The sequence below is a fragment of the Alexandromys fortis genome, unplaced genomic scaffold (assembly GCF_014885135.2).
Source record: "Alexandromys fortis isolate MF-2015 unplaced genomic scaffold, M_Fortis_MF-2015_v1.1 scaffold_45, whole genome shotgun sequence".
Taxonomy (NCBI): Eukaryota; Metazoa; Chordata; class Mammalia; order Rodentia; family Cricetidae; genus Alexandromys; species Alexandromys fortis.
In genome coordinates, this window is record NW_026067926.1 from 11,763,508 (window position 1) to 11,779,833 (window position 16,326).

Below are 16,326 nucleotides of genomic sequence, written 5' to 3' on the forward strand. Positions count from 1 at the left end.
AAATAAATAAATAAATAAATAAATAAATTAAAAAAATGCAACATAAAAAAATTAATAAAATAAAAAAAAGAATTAATGACAGGCAAATTATGGTTATTCAGACTTGGGAATTTTGGTAGACATTTTTTCTCAAAAAATGAAGCGAGTCTGTCACTTCAAGGAAAACAACTGCCAGTATCTGTCGCCAATAATAAACTTTGAGTTTTCAAGCAAAAGTCAGAATCTTGGACAACTTCTGGCTGTTACTGTGAACTTGAGAGTTCCCTGGTTTTCCAACACTTTCCTGAAAGGCTCTGTTAGGAAACGATATGGAAATGGATATGATTTTGATAATGTGAAGTCTTGGCATTTGGATAATCTGTGATTGTCAATAAGCTGGTATTTTCAAATGGTCAGCATCAGGGCTACACCATCATGGATTTGCAAACGATCCATCTGGAACAGTGGGTTTGAGCCACAGAATACAAACCCATTGGCACAACCTCATATCCCACACTGTAACTGGACTTAGCAAAACTCAACTATTGGTAGACTCGGAAGTAGTTTGTGGTATAGTAGCAAAGATTATATGTTGGTATCTGGAAATATTATTAAAACACCTTTAAAATTGTTCCTATGTGTATGTGTGCATGCTTGCTCATCTGCATGTGTACCACATGTGTGCAGGGGCCAGCAGAGGCCAGCAGAAGGCATCAGAGTCCCTGGAACTCACTTTACATATTGTTGTGAGCCACGTCTTGTGGGTGCATGGAATCAAACCCAGAGCCTTGGTGAGAATAGCAAGTGCCCTTACCACTGAGACATCTCTCTAACTCTCCAAAACACTGTTCCTTTCTCCATGCATGTTGTCTAGAATTTTCTTCATGTACTTCTATCAAAAACGTATCACAATAGGGTGAACGCAGAAACAGAGGTGAATGACAGTCCATGTGCTTTCTGCTAGTCCAGACAGACACCACTGACGTGGGGGGTCCTTCTGTCTAAGGGGCCAAGCAGCGAGAGATGCCATGGAGCCGCCGCTGGGAATGACATGCTAAAACTTTGCTGGTAGGCCACAGCCACGTGGCGGTATACAGAATAATAGAGATGGGTTGGTTTAGGATATGAGTTTATCTAGAAATACATTCAAGCTATTGGCCAAACAGTATTGCAAATAATATGGTTTTCTGAGTGGTTATTTCATGGCTGCGCAGCCGGGATGAGCAAGCGACCCTTCCCCTAACATACTACAGAGAACAATGACATTCTTTTCACAACTTTTTTGGATAACACAATCATTTTAATTAAATATAATATTTTTATTTTGACATGTGATAAATTTATTAAACATACAATGTGTTTATTGCTACTGTACTTAAAAATTACTAATTAAAAGAGCTCATTGTTTCTAAGGTGAACACTGAGAGATTTAACAGAAGTATATCCATGCTTTCTGTGATTCTTAATCATGTTAACTGAAGATGCTGAGAACCACTGTCCCCAGATCCCTGCCTGCTTGGAAAATGACATTTGGATGACTAATTAAAAGGATACAAGAGACTTGGCTCTTGACAGTTTGTTGCCAGCAAGCTTCTCTGGCCTGACAACGGGACAGATTATTCAAGACAGAATTATCCCTGCAGCTTAGATCAGTAGAAGCCATCACTGACATTGCTTGTGTCCTTCCCAGTGGCGCTGGTCCTTCAGGCATCCAAGTTCATTCACCCTTTGCCCTCTGAGGAAGGTCTGATCCATGCTCTCTGCTCAGCACTGGCCATCAGGACTCAGTGTCCGCTCAACCCCTGCCTCCCAGATGGCAGCAGGTGTGTCCCACAGCTGCCACCCAATTCTCAGAAAGGGACAGGTGCAGGACAAAGCTCACGACTTTTCTCCCAGAAGAATTCCTAGTCTTAGGGAAGAAACTTCCCAAGGAGGTAATCCCACACACCGTGGTAAATGCTAGGCTGTATTTGGCGATGAATTTTTCCAACACAAAAATTAGGGCAGAGCCTGGCTCTGTAATGAGATGCCTGACAGTGGCACAATCCCAGGCACCAGGAACACACATCTGCTGCATGGATTAAGCTTTCGGCGACACCACAGAAATTCTCTGTAGGTTTGCATGTGGTTTGCCCCAGAGGCCCAGAAGCAATGATTTTGGTACTCTCCTCACTACCGCCTAAATTCTGGGAGACAACAGTGGCCAAACAGAAATGAGAAAAACTCCTTAGGGTCACAAAAAATGAGTAATGACCCCAGCCATTTTCTCTCTTCTGTTAGTGGGGACACCGTAGGGCACCCCCCCCCCCAACATTCTGGCTCTAAGTGTCCCCTCCCAGGGAGAGGAGCCAAGTTTGTTCACACACGTCTCCCACCCAGTTGAGAGCAGAGCAGGCTGAATCCTAGAGTCTGAGGCATGAACAGCAAGCGGCTGTTAAGATCCCAAACTTCAACTTTATGTGGGTTAAATTAAATTATAAAGCCTTGATCTAGCCAGGAATGCTGCAGTCCCCACTGGGTGGGCTGCGTGGGCACCAGGGAGGTTCTGATATGCCCAGGGTTTACTTAAGTCCCTGCCATGTGCCCTTTCCCTCTTTTTAATCTCCTCTCCCGTTTCTGCAGATCTTCCCAGCTGTGGCAACTTCAGAGTGAAATAGATGCCTCAGAACAAATCAGGCCTTGCCCAGACACAATACACCCAGTGCCACCCACAGCCATCCTGCTTCCCAAGGCCACAGAGAATGGGCCCTCCCAGGTCTTAAAGCGAAGGCAGAGCATTGCTTATCTGGACAAATGGTGACCTCTTTCTGATTTTCAAGAAGTTTATCCGTGGAACAAGGTAGGTTCCAATTCAGGGATATGCCATCGGCAAACGTGTTGGGTAACGTGTACTCAGCTCATCATTCACAGATACACATTTACCGTGATTACTTGACTTCCCAAATAATATGGAACTTGAAACTGCATCTTTTTTCTTCCTGACTATCAGGCTTAGCACAGTGCCTGGCTCTTTACAGACTTGTTAGACAACTGCCTGACTAAAAACAGTGGAGGACTGTCCTATTGAAGGCTCTAGTCCCTCGCATAGCATGTTTGGGGCCTCCCGACAACTCTCATAGATTGGTATTGGCTGCTCTGAGCCTAGTGCCACGTGGCATTAGAAGGTGACATCTGGAACCAGGAGAGAAATGGTGTATTGATCAATGACTGACACCTTACTATGGTTGAGGATACTGAGTAATTGTTACACTGTCTGTGGAGTCAAGAGACTCCGTTTGCCAGCTCTCTCTAACAGATGGTCTATTCCATAACATGGGTACAGCTGTTTTAGGAGGACTGAGGCTATAAAATACTTGGCTTGAAGACACAATAACTGGACTTCAAGAACTATTTTAAGAACCTCAAGTAATCACAAAACTCTTAGAACAAGGTTTTTACAAAAGCCCTAAAAGCATACTAGGGTTATGTCTGCACGTGACCGTGAATGTACTTTCTTGGGGTGCAAGTTTCACAAATCAGTGGCTAATAATGAGCGGGCCTGACACAGCTCAGCCCGTGGATCCTGTGATTAGACAAAACACCAACAATGTGCTTCCCATGACCCATCAAGTAGCCGCTGTACTCACGAGGGTAATCCTTTGGGTGAGTCTTCTCGGACCAGTTCCCATAAAACGTGAGTCTGTACTTGGCAGTTCCACAGGCGCAGCAGTCCAAGATGGGTCTGTCCGTCACCCCATCAAGTGTGGGATCTGGAACAGGAAGTCAAGTTAGAAAGCAGTTGGGGCCTTGTAAGAGGCGTTCTTGCAGCCGCTTGTCTCATCCTTAATCCCCACATAAAGAAGGCGCAGTGCACTTGTACTGGTTTGCAAGACTCAGGACCAGTGCTTGGATTGTAATGGAGTTTATATTTCTCAACTATGAGTATCTAGTTTTCAAATAAAAAAAGTCAAAGCTCTTGCTCTTATAATCTGAGGTATCCTATGGAACCAAGAGTCTAGAATCTTTAGGATGGGGAGACTTTTAGGAAATCAATGCTTTTACTCCTTTTGTTTTGTTTTGGTTTTCTGATTTTTCTGTGTAACAGTCCTGGCTGTCCTGGAACTAGCTCTTGTACACCAGGCTGGCTGGTCTTGAACTCACAGAGATCTGCCTGCCTTTGCCTCTCAAGTGCTAGGATTAAAGGCATGTGCCACCACTGCCCAGGTATTCTTTTTATTGTAAAGATTTTTTTTTTGGTGTGTGTGTGAATGCATATGTGTGCAGGTGCCTGAGAAAACCAGAAGAGGATGTCAGTTTCCCTGAAGTTGGAGTTACAGACGATTGTGAAACACCTGATGCAAGCCCCGGGGACCAAACCTGGGTCATCTGCAAGAGGAGCAAGGACTTTTAACCAGGGAACTGCCTCTCCAGCCCTCACCCCGTTGTTCTTTCTCTATCCCGGCTTCCTCCCCATCTCTTTCACACTAGCATCTCTCTACTAGATGCTGAGAGCAATGCGTATCTATTTCAGGGTCCAAACACTGGACCAGCGCGGATGCAGGGATGGGAGGAAAGTGAGAGCGAACGGAGGCTTAAAGAATTGCTGGAAATTAAGAGGGAGTCATTTGCAGTTGTGTCTCTTCTGGCGCTCTCAAAGACTATCCTGGGAGGAGGGGGGAAGCTGCAAATGTGTTCACGAGCTCACTTCTGAGCGTAGTAGCAGCCAGGGAAACTTAAGATTCCTTTTCCGCCCCCATTTTTAGCTGTGAGTAGCTGATAAGTAGGGAAAGAGAGATTACATGCATAAATTCAGCATTTCTGATTGTTAAGCCCACAGCCCTAGCTGCCTTAGTGCTCCCAGTCAGCTCAGCTGCCTGAGAGGGGACAATGCCTGCCGACGCCACCTGCTGCAATGACTTTCTCTGCAGTCCTTCCAGCTGTGTTAGCATCAATCTTCCTGTTTTGCAAGTTGGACATTTTTCTTCTTAAATATTGTACAAAGAGCAGAAGCCAAGGGCCTGAAAACCATTTTGCACGTCAGAAACAGCATTTTTCAATCTCTTTAGGAATTCGCTGAGCTCGCCAGGTTTGAACATGCAAAATCAATGATGGGTAGACGTGCATTTGGGGATGGAGACAAGGTGTGAGACTTTGCTGTGATATCAGCAATGCACTGGGCCCCTTGTATGTGCCGATCCCTTTCCATATATGTTCTAGGAGGTACTTTGCTTATCCCTTGAGGTTCGATGTGGACTATCCCTCATAGGTTCCCGTGTTTGAATACTTGGTCCCCAATTGGTGACACTGTTTGGGAAGACTATGGAACATTTAGAAGGCAGAACCTTGCTAGAGGAAGTAGGTCACTGGGGGAGGGCCTTAAGGCTATGTTGCCCAACCTCATTTCCTGTGCACTCTTTGCAGATGCGAGGTGACAAGCCAGTCTCCTGCTCCTGCCACCATCTCTTCCCCACCATGGTGGGCTGTACCCCCTGAACTGTAGGCTAAAATAAACACTTAGTTCTTGTTGCTGTTTTACTTAATGACAGTATCAGAAAAGTAACCAAGACAGCAAGAGGAAGAAGCAGGCTGGGTGACTTGATTGAGTTCACAGGCTTCTAAAGTGGCTCCAAAGAGGCTGCAGTCACCCAAAGCAGGAATCGGGCAGAGGCTAGGGTGCTGTCTATGCCTAGGAGCCAGCTGCCCACTACCACATGTGCATAAAAAATCACATGGACTCGGTTCCTGTGTGAGCCGCTTGGGTAGTAAGGACAAACCCCACCCAGTAGATTTTAGGAGAGGTAGCTTGAACCAGAAGATCCGGTCCTTTTGCAGTCCCACAACGATGAGCTGCATTGTAAAATACATCTAAATTAGTTTTGAAAAGGGGGTTCAGGACTGAGAGATCCATGCTGAGATTTCGATCTTAACTACCAGGTGCTGTTAAATGAGGCAGCAATGCTCTCTAGAAGCCCCCAAAATAAGACCAATTGGGAGCTTTACTTATCAGAAGGGCTTTTAGATTTAGACAGTGAAGGTAAAGATACTGCTTGGGCTTTACAGAAATGAATTTATGACAGACCTTTGGAAAATAAGCTTCCATCTCAAAATTAAATTTCTAGGTTTGAAAGGAGAATGGTTTCTTACGAAGGACAGGTCTTTTGCTAACAAAGGAGGCTTTCAAAGGGCAGTGATGGCAAGACCAACATATTCCCTGTGTTACAACAGCTGGGGTGCTAAGCCAGGTAACCTCAGTCTGGAAGTGTGGCTTCAGGAGGTTTCCTTTCTTTCCACTTATTACACATCCATACATACACACACATACATACATGTACATATACACACAAGCACACATGTATATACACACATATATAATTTTTACTATGTAGCCCTGACTGGTCTGAAATTTACAATATAGATCAGGCTGGACTTGAGCTCACAGAGATCTGACTGCTTCTGTCTCCTGAATGCTGGGATTAAAGGTGTGTGCCATCTCAACCAGCTTTATTTTATTTATTTTGTGTAGTACTGGGGATCAAATCCAAGGTCACGTTGTGCTAAGTCACTGCTGCATCACTGAACACACTCAGCACCCGATTTACTTTTTAAAACTGAGTTTCGCTGTGTAGCCCATGGTGGGCTTGAACTCACAATCCTCTACCTCATCTTTCTAAATTATGAGTGTGTCATCTCGGCCAATCCTATCACATCTGACCTTCTTCATTTCTATCTTGAATTTGTTGGCCTTTAAAATTCTCTTTTGTGTTTCTTAGGTCTTCGTTCCCACATCATCTTCCTTTTCCTTCTCTCTTCTTATTTGTGTATATGCATATGTACATGTGTGTGTTCATGTATGTGTGAACTGTGTGTGCAGGTGTCAGTGTAGAAGAGTGTTCATGTGTGTGGAGGCCAGAGGAAAACCTTAGCTGTCATTCCTCAGTGGCCATACATCTTGTTTTTTTTTTACTTAAAAAAATTAAAAATTATGTATATACATGTGTGTCCATACATAGATATTTGCATGGGAGCACATGCAATAGGTGCCCATGGCAGTCAGAAGAGGGTGATGGATCCCCTGGAACTGGAGTTACAGGTGGTTCTGAGACATCCAACATGGGTACTGGGTCCTCTACAGGAGCAGTATCTGTTCGTAAACCTGGAGCCACTTCTCTGGCCCCAGTGCAACTTGCTTTTGAGACAGGGCCTCTAACCAGTCTGTAACTCGCCAAATAGGCTGGTTAGACTGGCTAGAAAGTGAGCTTCAAGATTCATCTGTCTTCCTTCTCCAGTGCTGGGCTTACAAGTAGAACCCATGGCATCTAACCTCCTATGTGGCTCTTGGGGTTTTGGAGATTGCACTGGGGTCCTCATGCTTAGAAAGTATGTGCTTTACTGACCCAGCTAGCTCTTAGACTCTTCTCCTCCTCCTCCTCCTCCTCCTCCTCCTCCTCCTCCTCCTCCTCCTCCTCCTCCTCCCCCCCCCCCTCCTCCTCCTCCTCCTCCTCCTCCCCCCCCTCCCCCTCCCTCTCTCTCTCTCTCTCTCTCTCTCTCTCTCTCTCTCTCTCTCTCTCTCTCTCTCTCTTTCTCTCTCTCTCCCTCTTTTTTCTGCCCACTACTTACATTCTTCTCTCTTCTCTGGTTTTTCCATCTCCTATCATTTTCTGTCATTCCCTTCTGTTTGTGACATGGTAGCCAAGTGTGTGACCATATGTCTATCACAGACCATCTTCTGGAATAGGTTGTCTTTCTCTATTTTTAAATTGCAAGTAATTTGCATTTGCGTTGCTTTTAAAAATCAAAGGCTGTAGAGATGGATCAGTGGGTAAAGGTGGTTGGCGTGCAAGCATAAGGACCAGAGTTCGAGTCCCTAGGACCTATGTAAAATAGGTATGTAGCACAAATGCCTGTCATTGTACTCTTAACAGAGATGGGAAGTAAAGATGAGAAAATTCATTGGAATATCATGAGCCACCTTGCCTGGAATACATGCCCATGTTTATGCATACAAATGTGCACACACATGCACTCACAACACTGGTGTTCACCACTTTTTTCCCTTGGGGCTACATTTCATCACTTATGGATGAATGGCTGTAATTGGGGGCAATAAATGAGACCTCCGAGTTCCGCTATTTCTTTTCTGAACAGATTTGATTTGACTCAACAAGGAAGCAGGGAGCATAGAGACTTGATGAAAAGCTGGAGTTTGCTAAGTGATTGAATACATTAAAAAAATCCCTTTGCTCGGCTTATATTTTAATGGTTTTCTTAATGTGATCACTTTGATGCTAATTTTCTCAAGGGTCTGCTGTTTCCAGGGATCATTTATAAGCACACAAAAGCCAACAGCATGAGGACTTGCTGGGCCTTTTCAGTCCATCACATTGCAAGGAGTCTTTGTGTGGATGGTGTGATTAGTCATTTTCCTAGGAGCTCAGCCTGAGAGAAACAATCAAGACACACCATGCTGTTTCACCATCACTGTAGCCGCCGAATTTTAGCACACGTGAGCTCAGACAAGACTTCCTAAGTTCAGGACTCAGGCTCTAGGGGATTTCTGTCATTGCTTTTGGGTGCCTGGGAAATTTCTTCTAAGAACTTTCAGGGAGGGAAGGTGGGGCATGAGGTTGTCATTTAGGGACCAAGAGCCTAAAGGGGGGAAATGTACCTTGTTTGGAAAAGAGCTGACTGAACCATTTATCGACTAAGCGACTTGGAGGGAAGGCCTCATCCCATGTGAAGTGGTGCTCACCAAGAAGTTAGCAAGGTTCTTGGCCAGAGCATCTAGAACTCCCACCCTGATGCCAAGCATCTAACTCTTCTGTTTGTCTCCATGAATGTCTACTTAACATTTTTACTCTAGCTTTTTTACAAGACAGTGCATTGCTCTGCTATAGACAGAGATGTAAACTACTCAACACAGGAGGATGCAACATTGACAGGGGGCAGTGGTTCAGTGCACGGGCTCCTGGTGTCAACCTGCCCTCCATTTCTGGCTGTTCATCCCAGGCTCTTCATCGACAATAGGGCTGATCCAATAGCCTTTATCATACAGGGCTATTGTCTAGATTGCATAGTTAATTAATGTTTAGATAGGGCCTGTCATGTAGCAAACACTCAAAATTATTCGCAATTATTATTATTTCCCCAGTAGAACTCTCTCCAACATTTCTTAGTAGTTTATGACTTGTATAGTTGGAGAAGATTATTTCTTCTGAAAAGACTAATTGCTGAAAAAGCAAATAAAATTCTGCAAAAATGAGTAGAAGGTGGAAGGTAAGCTGTATAATTACAGAGCTTTTTCTGTTTTTATTGAGTTACCTAATAACTTCTAAACTGGTTTAGATGGTTTAAGTCTTATTTTTAAAGACAGATTAATACACAAACTTTTGAATATAGATAGCAAGAGCACACACACACACACTCGCACATGCACATTCAATCTTGCATGTAGGATGTGTGTGCATGCCTGGGTTGGTGTCTGTGAATGCAGGCATGCTGCAGCACCTCCATAGAGGTCAGAGAGCAACATCAGGTGTCAGTCCTTGCCTTCCACCTTCTTTGGAAACAGGATCTCTTGTTTTCATCTGTTGACTTCTGGCCAACTGTCCTGGGAGCACCTAGGAATTCCCCTCCCTGCTTCAATCTTGAATGTTACACATGGATGATGGCATTGTAGAATTGAAGCACCATGACCACCTTTATGTGGACTCTGGGGCTCTGAACTCAAGCCCTCAAAGCTACATGGTAAGAGCGTTACCCATTGAGCCATCTTGTAGCCCTATTTTACGTTATTAAGTCACATGGTTGGGGGAGGCAATAGAAGCAGATTTAAGCCCAGACCTGATCTGAACCCAGGTCGCTTCTTTAAACTCCTCTAGTCTATCACTAGGATGCTCTGGTCCTGGGCAGGGGTATAGCTCAGTGTCAGAGTGCTTGCCTAGCAGGCTTAAGACTTGAACAAGGTAAAAATCACAAGGCTAGTGTCCCCTACCCTTTCACCCTGACACTCTTATCTTCTACTGGTCTCTTTTGGAGAAGATCCCCTATATTACTCAGATTGCACACAAGTTCTCGGGGGTGATTTTCCCAGAGAGCCACTGTAGGCTTTTTAAAGGCACACAACTGTGCATCCCTTAATTAAGTCCTGTGATTATTCCGAGGAACCTCTTCAGAATAATCACTGTTTCACAAAAATAAGAAGACAGCACCAATATAAGGTACATTATCTCCTACCCAGGGAATCAAGCTGAGTAATTAGAGCTTAAGGCGGATCCAATTATCCATAGCACACAACCAGATTAAAAATCAGAGCTACGTGAGGAGGCAGAGCCCGGGGGAACTCAGAGAGCTCCATTGCCTGAATTCCTGCAGGCATGCTCCAACTGAAAGAGCTCCCCCTTCACCGGCCCCTCTCTCTCCACCTGCAGCCTCTTACCTTGTTCACACAGCTTCTTGGTCAGAGAGCCCTCGTCTTGAAAATAAATAATGCGTTTCTGTACAATGCTGGCCCTGTGGGGGAAGAAGACATCAACACAGTGATGAGAGGGCCAGGTTTGGAGGGACAGTCAACCGCAGTCCTTGCTCGGCTGCCCATGGCTTGGTGGCGCTGTGTGTTATCCCCCCCGTTCTCCATGCTCCTGTTTCTTCATCCATCAACAGGCAAGCAGTACCTGCACCATGGCATCGCCATGAGAATTTTCAGAACATGTATGTCAACAACCTAGCCGGAGCCTAGAAATTGGATACTGGGCTATTATTGACGCCACTGCTGATGAGGTAAGAAACGAAACCAATGGCATTTTCAGCATCTTTTCTCAATGGCTCATCTTACCTTCCTCTTCCTATTAAATGATGGAGGCCATTTATAGACCCACCATATTCAGAGCTTAGAAGCACATCAAATTCTTTTCCTGAAAGGAAAAGAGGAATTTAAAAATAATTTTTGATTTGTTCTAAAAATGTCATTCTATATCATTCTCGAAAGTCTAGACAAAATCATCTCCTATACTCTGAACAAAGACAACGTCAGCTGTGGCCTTTCTCTCTCAAACACGTCAAACGTGGGCTCTGAGAATTTAGAACACGTATTTTGAGGTTGCAAATGATTTAGCTTTGATCAGCACATATTTTCCCTTTCCTCTGGGATAGAGCAGACATGCTGCTTCTCCTTTAACTCACTCTCTTGTTTATTTTCCACTGGCCTGGAAAAGGTTGGATCCTGCAACCCAGTGTTCCAGCAATTTAAGAGTCTACAGCGCTTAGAAATTGAGCCGGTGCCGATAAATCTCGAGCCATTTCTATTGATTTTCTTCAGCAATGCTACTCAATCAAAAGGTAATTTTCACTTCGATTCACCCTATTTAACAGATAAAGGCATCCCTTGACTCCATTACAGCTGACCACACTGAATAACTGTTTGACTCTCATGAGCCCAGACTTAGGAGCTGGCCCACATTTTTGATGGGGTACTGGGTAGAAACGATTTCCCCAATGGTCTGGGCCAAGGCCAAGATGACTTTCCAAAGAAATGTCTGTGCTACATCCAGTCTTGCACAAAAGAATACAATTCTGACCAGTTTAACAGATGTGTTTTACAGTCTTTCCCCACCCAAGAGAGACAAGATGTTGAAATAAGTCAATGAAATATGCTTCCTGTCTCTACAAAACGACTTTGATCATCTGATCCATTCTCTTGACCATTAAGTGGGAAAGTTCCCTCGGGCCAAGAGAGTAATAGTCCTCCTTACCTCAAAGTCAAATAATAAAGCCTTTTATTCATCAGAGCTCTCGGCCACCTACAGCAGCCCTTTTCAGGGGGTCCTCCTGTGCCTAGAGACCCTTGCAGGAGGGCAAAGAGTAGACCTCCTAAGACGTGCCTAAGAGCCACAGTTCTGGTTGAGTGGAGAGCTCCCTCCTCATGTCAACCACAGAAACTTCCTCCCTTTTGTCTTCTTGTAGTATTTATGGGCACGTTTTCAACAAATTATTGCCCGAGGGCATGCTTCGCGGCTGGCACTGAGGAGGGCACGAGGGTCATTATCATGAACAACAGAGACTGGGCCACTCAGTTCATTCTCGGAGTTCATATCATGGGAGGGAGAAGCATGAAACAACCCAACCCGCAGCTAATGATAGAGGCTAACAGTGATTGAGCGCTACCATGGAAACATCTACAGAGTGCAGTAGGGAAGCCCAACCAAGCTGGAAAACACTTCCCTGACAAAGAACAGCTCAGCTGAGACTGGGAGAGGAGGCACCAACCAAGCAATCAGAGGGGAGCCGAAAAAAGAGGGGGTACTAGTTATACATCCCTGGGGTAGGGGGCCATGGGCTTTCTGGAAGACGCATGCATAGAAAGTCAAGGAGCTAATGTGAGGTGAGTGGAGAGGTGAGTGAGCTCATCACCACGTAAGCCAGGGCCAGCTGGAGACGGCCTTTTACTCCAAGTCTGATAGATGTCTTTGAGGGACATGCCCTAGGATGGAGGTAACCAGATCTGCTCTTTGAAACGACCAGTTGGGCCAGCGAGTGACAGCAGGCTGTCACATGGCAAATCAAGGTTTATTTCAGTAAAGTTCTCTTCCGACGAATGTCTGAAAATGAATGGACAGTAGGGATATTAGTTTCTCTGCTGGCTAGTTTTATGTCAACTTGACATAAGTAGAGTCATTTTGGAAGAAGGAACCTCAACTGAGAAAATGCTTCTACCAGACTAGCCTGTAGGACAAGTTTTGTAGGGTATTTTTTTTTTTTGACTGATGATTGATGTGGGGGAAGACCCAGCTCACCCCTGGACTGGTGGTCCTGGGTGTGTAAGAAGAACAGACTGAGACAGTCATGAGGAGCTGGCCAGTAAGAAGTCCTCCTCCATGGCCTCCGCAACAGTTCCTGCCTTCAAGTTCCTACACCGACTTTCTCCCATGATGGATTATGATATAAGATAAAATAAATCCTTTCCTCCCCAAGCTGCTTTTAGTCATGATGTCATATCACAGCAACAGAAACCTAACTGAGACAGTTTCTTTTCTTATTGCTTAGGTAAAATACCTGACAAAGAACAACACGAAGGAACAACAGCTCACAGTTGGAGGGAACACAGTTCATCGTGGTAGGGAAGGACTGGCAATGCAGGGCTCTGTCTAGGCAGAAGCGTGGCAGCCACCAACCACATGCTTGTATCTCAGTGGACTATTGGCAGAGGTGGACCAGGAAGCAAGGCGGGGCTACAAACCTCAAGGCTGCCCTCCAAAGACCCACAACCTGAAGCAAAGCTCCAGAATGTTCCACAACCTCTGGGTGGGGGGAGGTTTCAAACATATCAGCTTGAAGGGGACATTTTCCAAATGACACCAGGATAATACACTACCATGACACTGGAAGTCTTTTTACTAGTCCTCTGAGACACCCTCGGCTTTACTTGTCAACCCTGCCTGCCAAGCCCCCGGGATTCTATAATTTTGATGCTATTCTGTCTTAGCTAAATACCTCACCCCTAGTCAACTTTGCAAGGCCCTGTGAGGAAAGCCCCAATGCGGTTCAGTTTCCTGTGAATAAGACAATGGCAAAGCCTATTATTATTTTTTTAAGTTGTTTATTTATTTATTTATTAAAGATTTTTGCCTCCTCCCCACCACCGCCTGCCATTTCCCTCCCCCTCCCCCAATCAAGTCTCCCTCCCTCATCAGCCCAAAGAGCAATCAGGGTTCCCTGCCCTGTGGGAAGTCCAAGGACCACCCACCTCCATCCAGGTCTAGTAAGGTGAGCATCCAAACTGCCTAGGCTCCCACAAAGCCAGTATGCACAGTAGGATCAAAAACCCATTGCCATTGTTCTTGAGTTCTCAGTAGTCCTCATTGTCCGCTATGTTCAGCAAGTCCGGTTTTATCCCAGGCTTTTTCAGACCCAGGCTAGCTGGCCTTGGTGAGTTCCCTATAGAACATCCCCATTGTCTCAGTGTGTGGGTGCACCCCTCGCGGTCCTGAGTTCCTTGCTCGTGCTCTCTCTCCTTCTGCTCCTGATTTGGACCTTGAGATTTCAGTCCAGTGTGTCTCTGTCTCTGTCTCCTTTCATCGCCTGATGAAGGTTAATATTCAGGAGGATGCCTATATGTTTTTCTTTGGGTTCACCGTCTTATTTAGCTTCTCTAGGATCATGAATTATAGGCTCAATGTCCTTTATTTATGGCTAGAAACCAAATATGAGTGAGTACATCCCATGTTCCTCTTTTTGGGTCTGGCTTACCTCACTCAGGATAGTGTTTTCTATTTCCATCCATTTGCATGCAAAATTCAAGAAGTCCTTGTTTTTTACTGCTGAGTAGTACTCTAATATGTATATATTCCATACTTTCTTCATCCATTCTTCAATTGAAGGGCATCTAGGTTGTTTCCAGGTTCTGGCTATTACAAACAATGCTGCTATAAACATAGTAGAGCATATACTTTTGTTGTGTGATAAGGCCTCTCTTGGGTATATTCCCAAGAGTGGTATTGCTGGGTCCATGGGTAGGTTGATCCCAAATTTCCTGAGAAACCTCCACACTGCTTTCCAGAGTGGTTGCACAAGTTTGCATTCCCACCAGCAATGGATGAGTGTACCCCTTTCTCCACAACCTCTCCAGCAAAGGCTATCATTGGTGTTTTTGATTTTCGCCATTCTGACAGGTGTAAGATGGTATCTTAAAGTTGTCTTGATTTGCATTTCCCTGATCGCTAAGGAAGTTGAGCATGACCTTAGGTGTCTTTTGGCCATTTGAACTTCTTCTGTTGAGAGATCTCTGTTCAACTCAGTGCCCCATTTTATAATTGGGTTGATTAGCCTTTTACGGTCTAGTTTCTTGAGTTCTTTATATATTTTGGAGATCAGACCTTTGTCAGTTGTGGGGTTGGTGAAGATCTTCTCCCAGTCAGTGGGTTGCCTTTCTGTCTTAGCAACAGTGTCCTTTGCTTTACAGAAGCTTCTCAGTCTCAGGAGGTCCCATTTATTCAATGAGGCCCTTACTGTCTGTGCTGCTGGGGTTATACGTAGGAAGTGGTCTCCTGTGCCCACGTGTTGTAGAGTACTTCCCACTTTCTCTTCAATCAGGTTCAGTGTGTTTGGACTGATATTGAGGTCTTTCACCCACTTGGACTTGAGTTTTGTGCATGGTGATAGATATGGGTCTATTTTCATTCTTCTACAGATTGACATCCAGTTTTGCCAGCACAATTTGTTGAAGATGCTCTCTTTTTTCCATTGTATACTTTTAGCTCCTTTATCGAAAATCAGGTGTTCATATGTTTGTGGGTTAAAGTCAGGGTCTTCTATTCGATTCCATTGGTCGACTTCTCTGTTTTTATGCCAATACCAAGCTGTTTTCAATACTGTAGCTCTGTAATAGAGTTTGAAGTCAGGGATGGTAATGCCTCCAGACGTTCCTTTATTGTATAAGATTGTTTTGGCTATCCTGGGTTTTTTGTTTTTCCATATAAAGTTGATTATTGTCTTCTCCAGATCTGTGAAGAATTTTGATGGGATTTTGATGGGGATTGCATTGAATCTATAGATTGCTTTTGGTAGAATTGCCATTTTTACTATGTTGATCCTCCCAATCCAAGAGCAAGGGAGATCCTTCCATTTTCTGGTGTCCTCTTCTATTTCTTTCTTCAAAGACTTAAAGTTCTTGTCAAATAGATCTTTCACTTCCTTGGTCAGGGTTACCCCAAGATATTTTATGCTCTTTGTGGCTATCGTGAAAGGTGATGCTTCTCTGATTTCCCTCTCTGTTTCCTTATCCTTAGTGTATAGGAAGGCAACTGATTTTTTGGAGTTGATCTTGTATCCTGCCACATTACTAAAGGTGTTTATCAGCTGTAGGAGTTCTTTGGTAGAGTTTTTGGGGTCGCTTATGTATACTATCATATCATCTGCAAATAACGAAAGCTTAACTTCTTCCTTTCCAATACAAATCCCCTTGATCCCCTTATGTTGTCTTATTGCTATTGCTAGAACTTCAAGCACTATATTGAAGAGGTATGGAGAGAGTGGACATCCTTGTCGTGTTCCTGATTTTAGTGGGATAGCTTTGAGTTTTTCTCCGTTTAATTTGATGTTAGCTGTTGGCTTGCTGTAAATAGCTTTTATTATATTTAGGTATGACCCTTGTATCCCTAATCTCTCCGAGACCTTTATCATAAAGGGGTGTTGAATTTTGTCGAATGCTAATTCAGCATCTAACGAAATGATCATATGGTTTTTTTTCATTCAGTTTATTTATATGGTGGATTACATTGATAGATTTGCGTATGTTGAACCAGCCCTGCATCTCTGGAATGAAGCCTACTTGATCATAATGGATAATTTTTCTAATGTGTTCTTGGATTCAGTTTG

General features: G+C 44.3%; 2 protein-coding genes across 6 annotated transcripts in view; one reads left to right on the plus strand and one right to left on the minus strand.

The window, feature by feature from the left end:
* Positions 1-16,089, plus strand: part of Cyp2r1 (cytochrome P450 family 2 subfamily R member 1) — a 700,872-nt gene extending 684,783 nt beyond the window's left edge. For 2 of the 5 annotated variants that reach the window (XR_007591887.1, XR_007591885.1), the window contains one exon: positions 15,140-16,089. The gene's annotated coding sequence lies outside the window, so the exon portion shown is untranslated. The remainder of the gene's footprint in view (positions 1-15,139) is intronic. The other 3 variants (XR_007591886.1, XR_007591888.1, XR_007591884.1) reach the window with 2 other exon arrangements.
* Spon1 (spondin 1) overlaps positions 1-16,326 on the minus strand; it is a 298,089-nt gene that overhangs the window by 166,583 nt on the left and 115,180 nt on the right. Inside the window, exons 4-5 of the mRNA XM_050143162.1 lie at positions 10,394-10,467; positions 3,606-3,728 (exon numbers count right to left, since the gene is read on the minus strand). Coding sequence (XP_049999119.1) covers positions 3,606-3,728; positions 10,394-10,467 — 197 coding nt within the window. The remainder of the gene's footprint in view (positions 1-3,605; positions 3,729-10,393; positions 10,468-16,326) is intronic.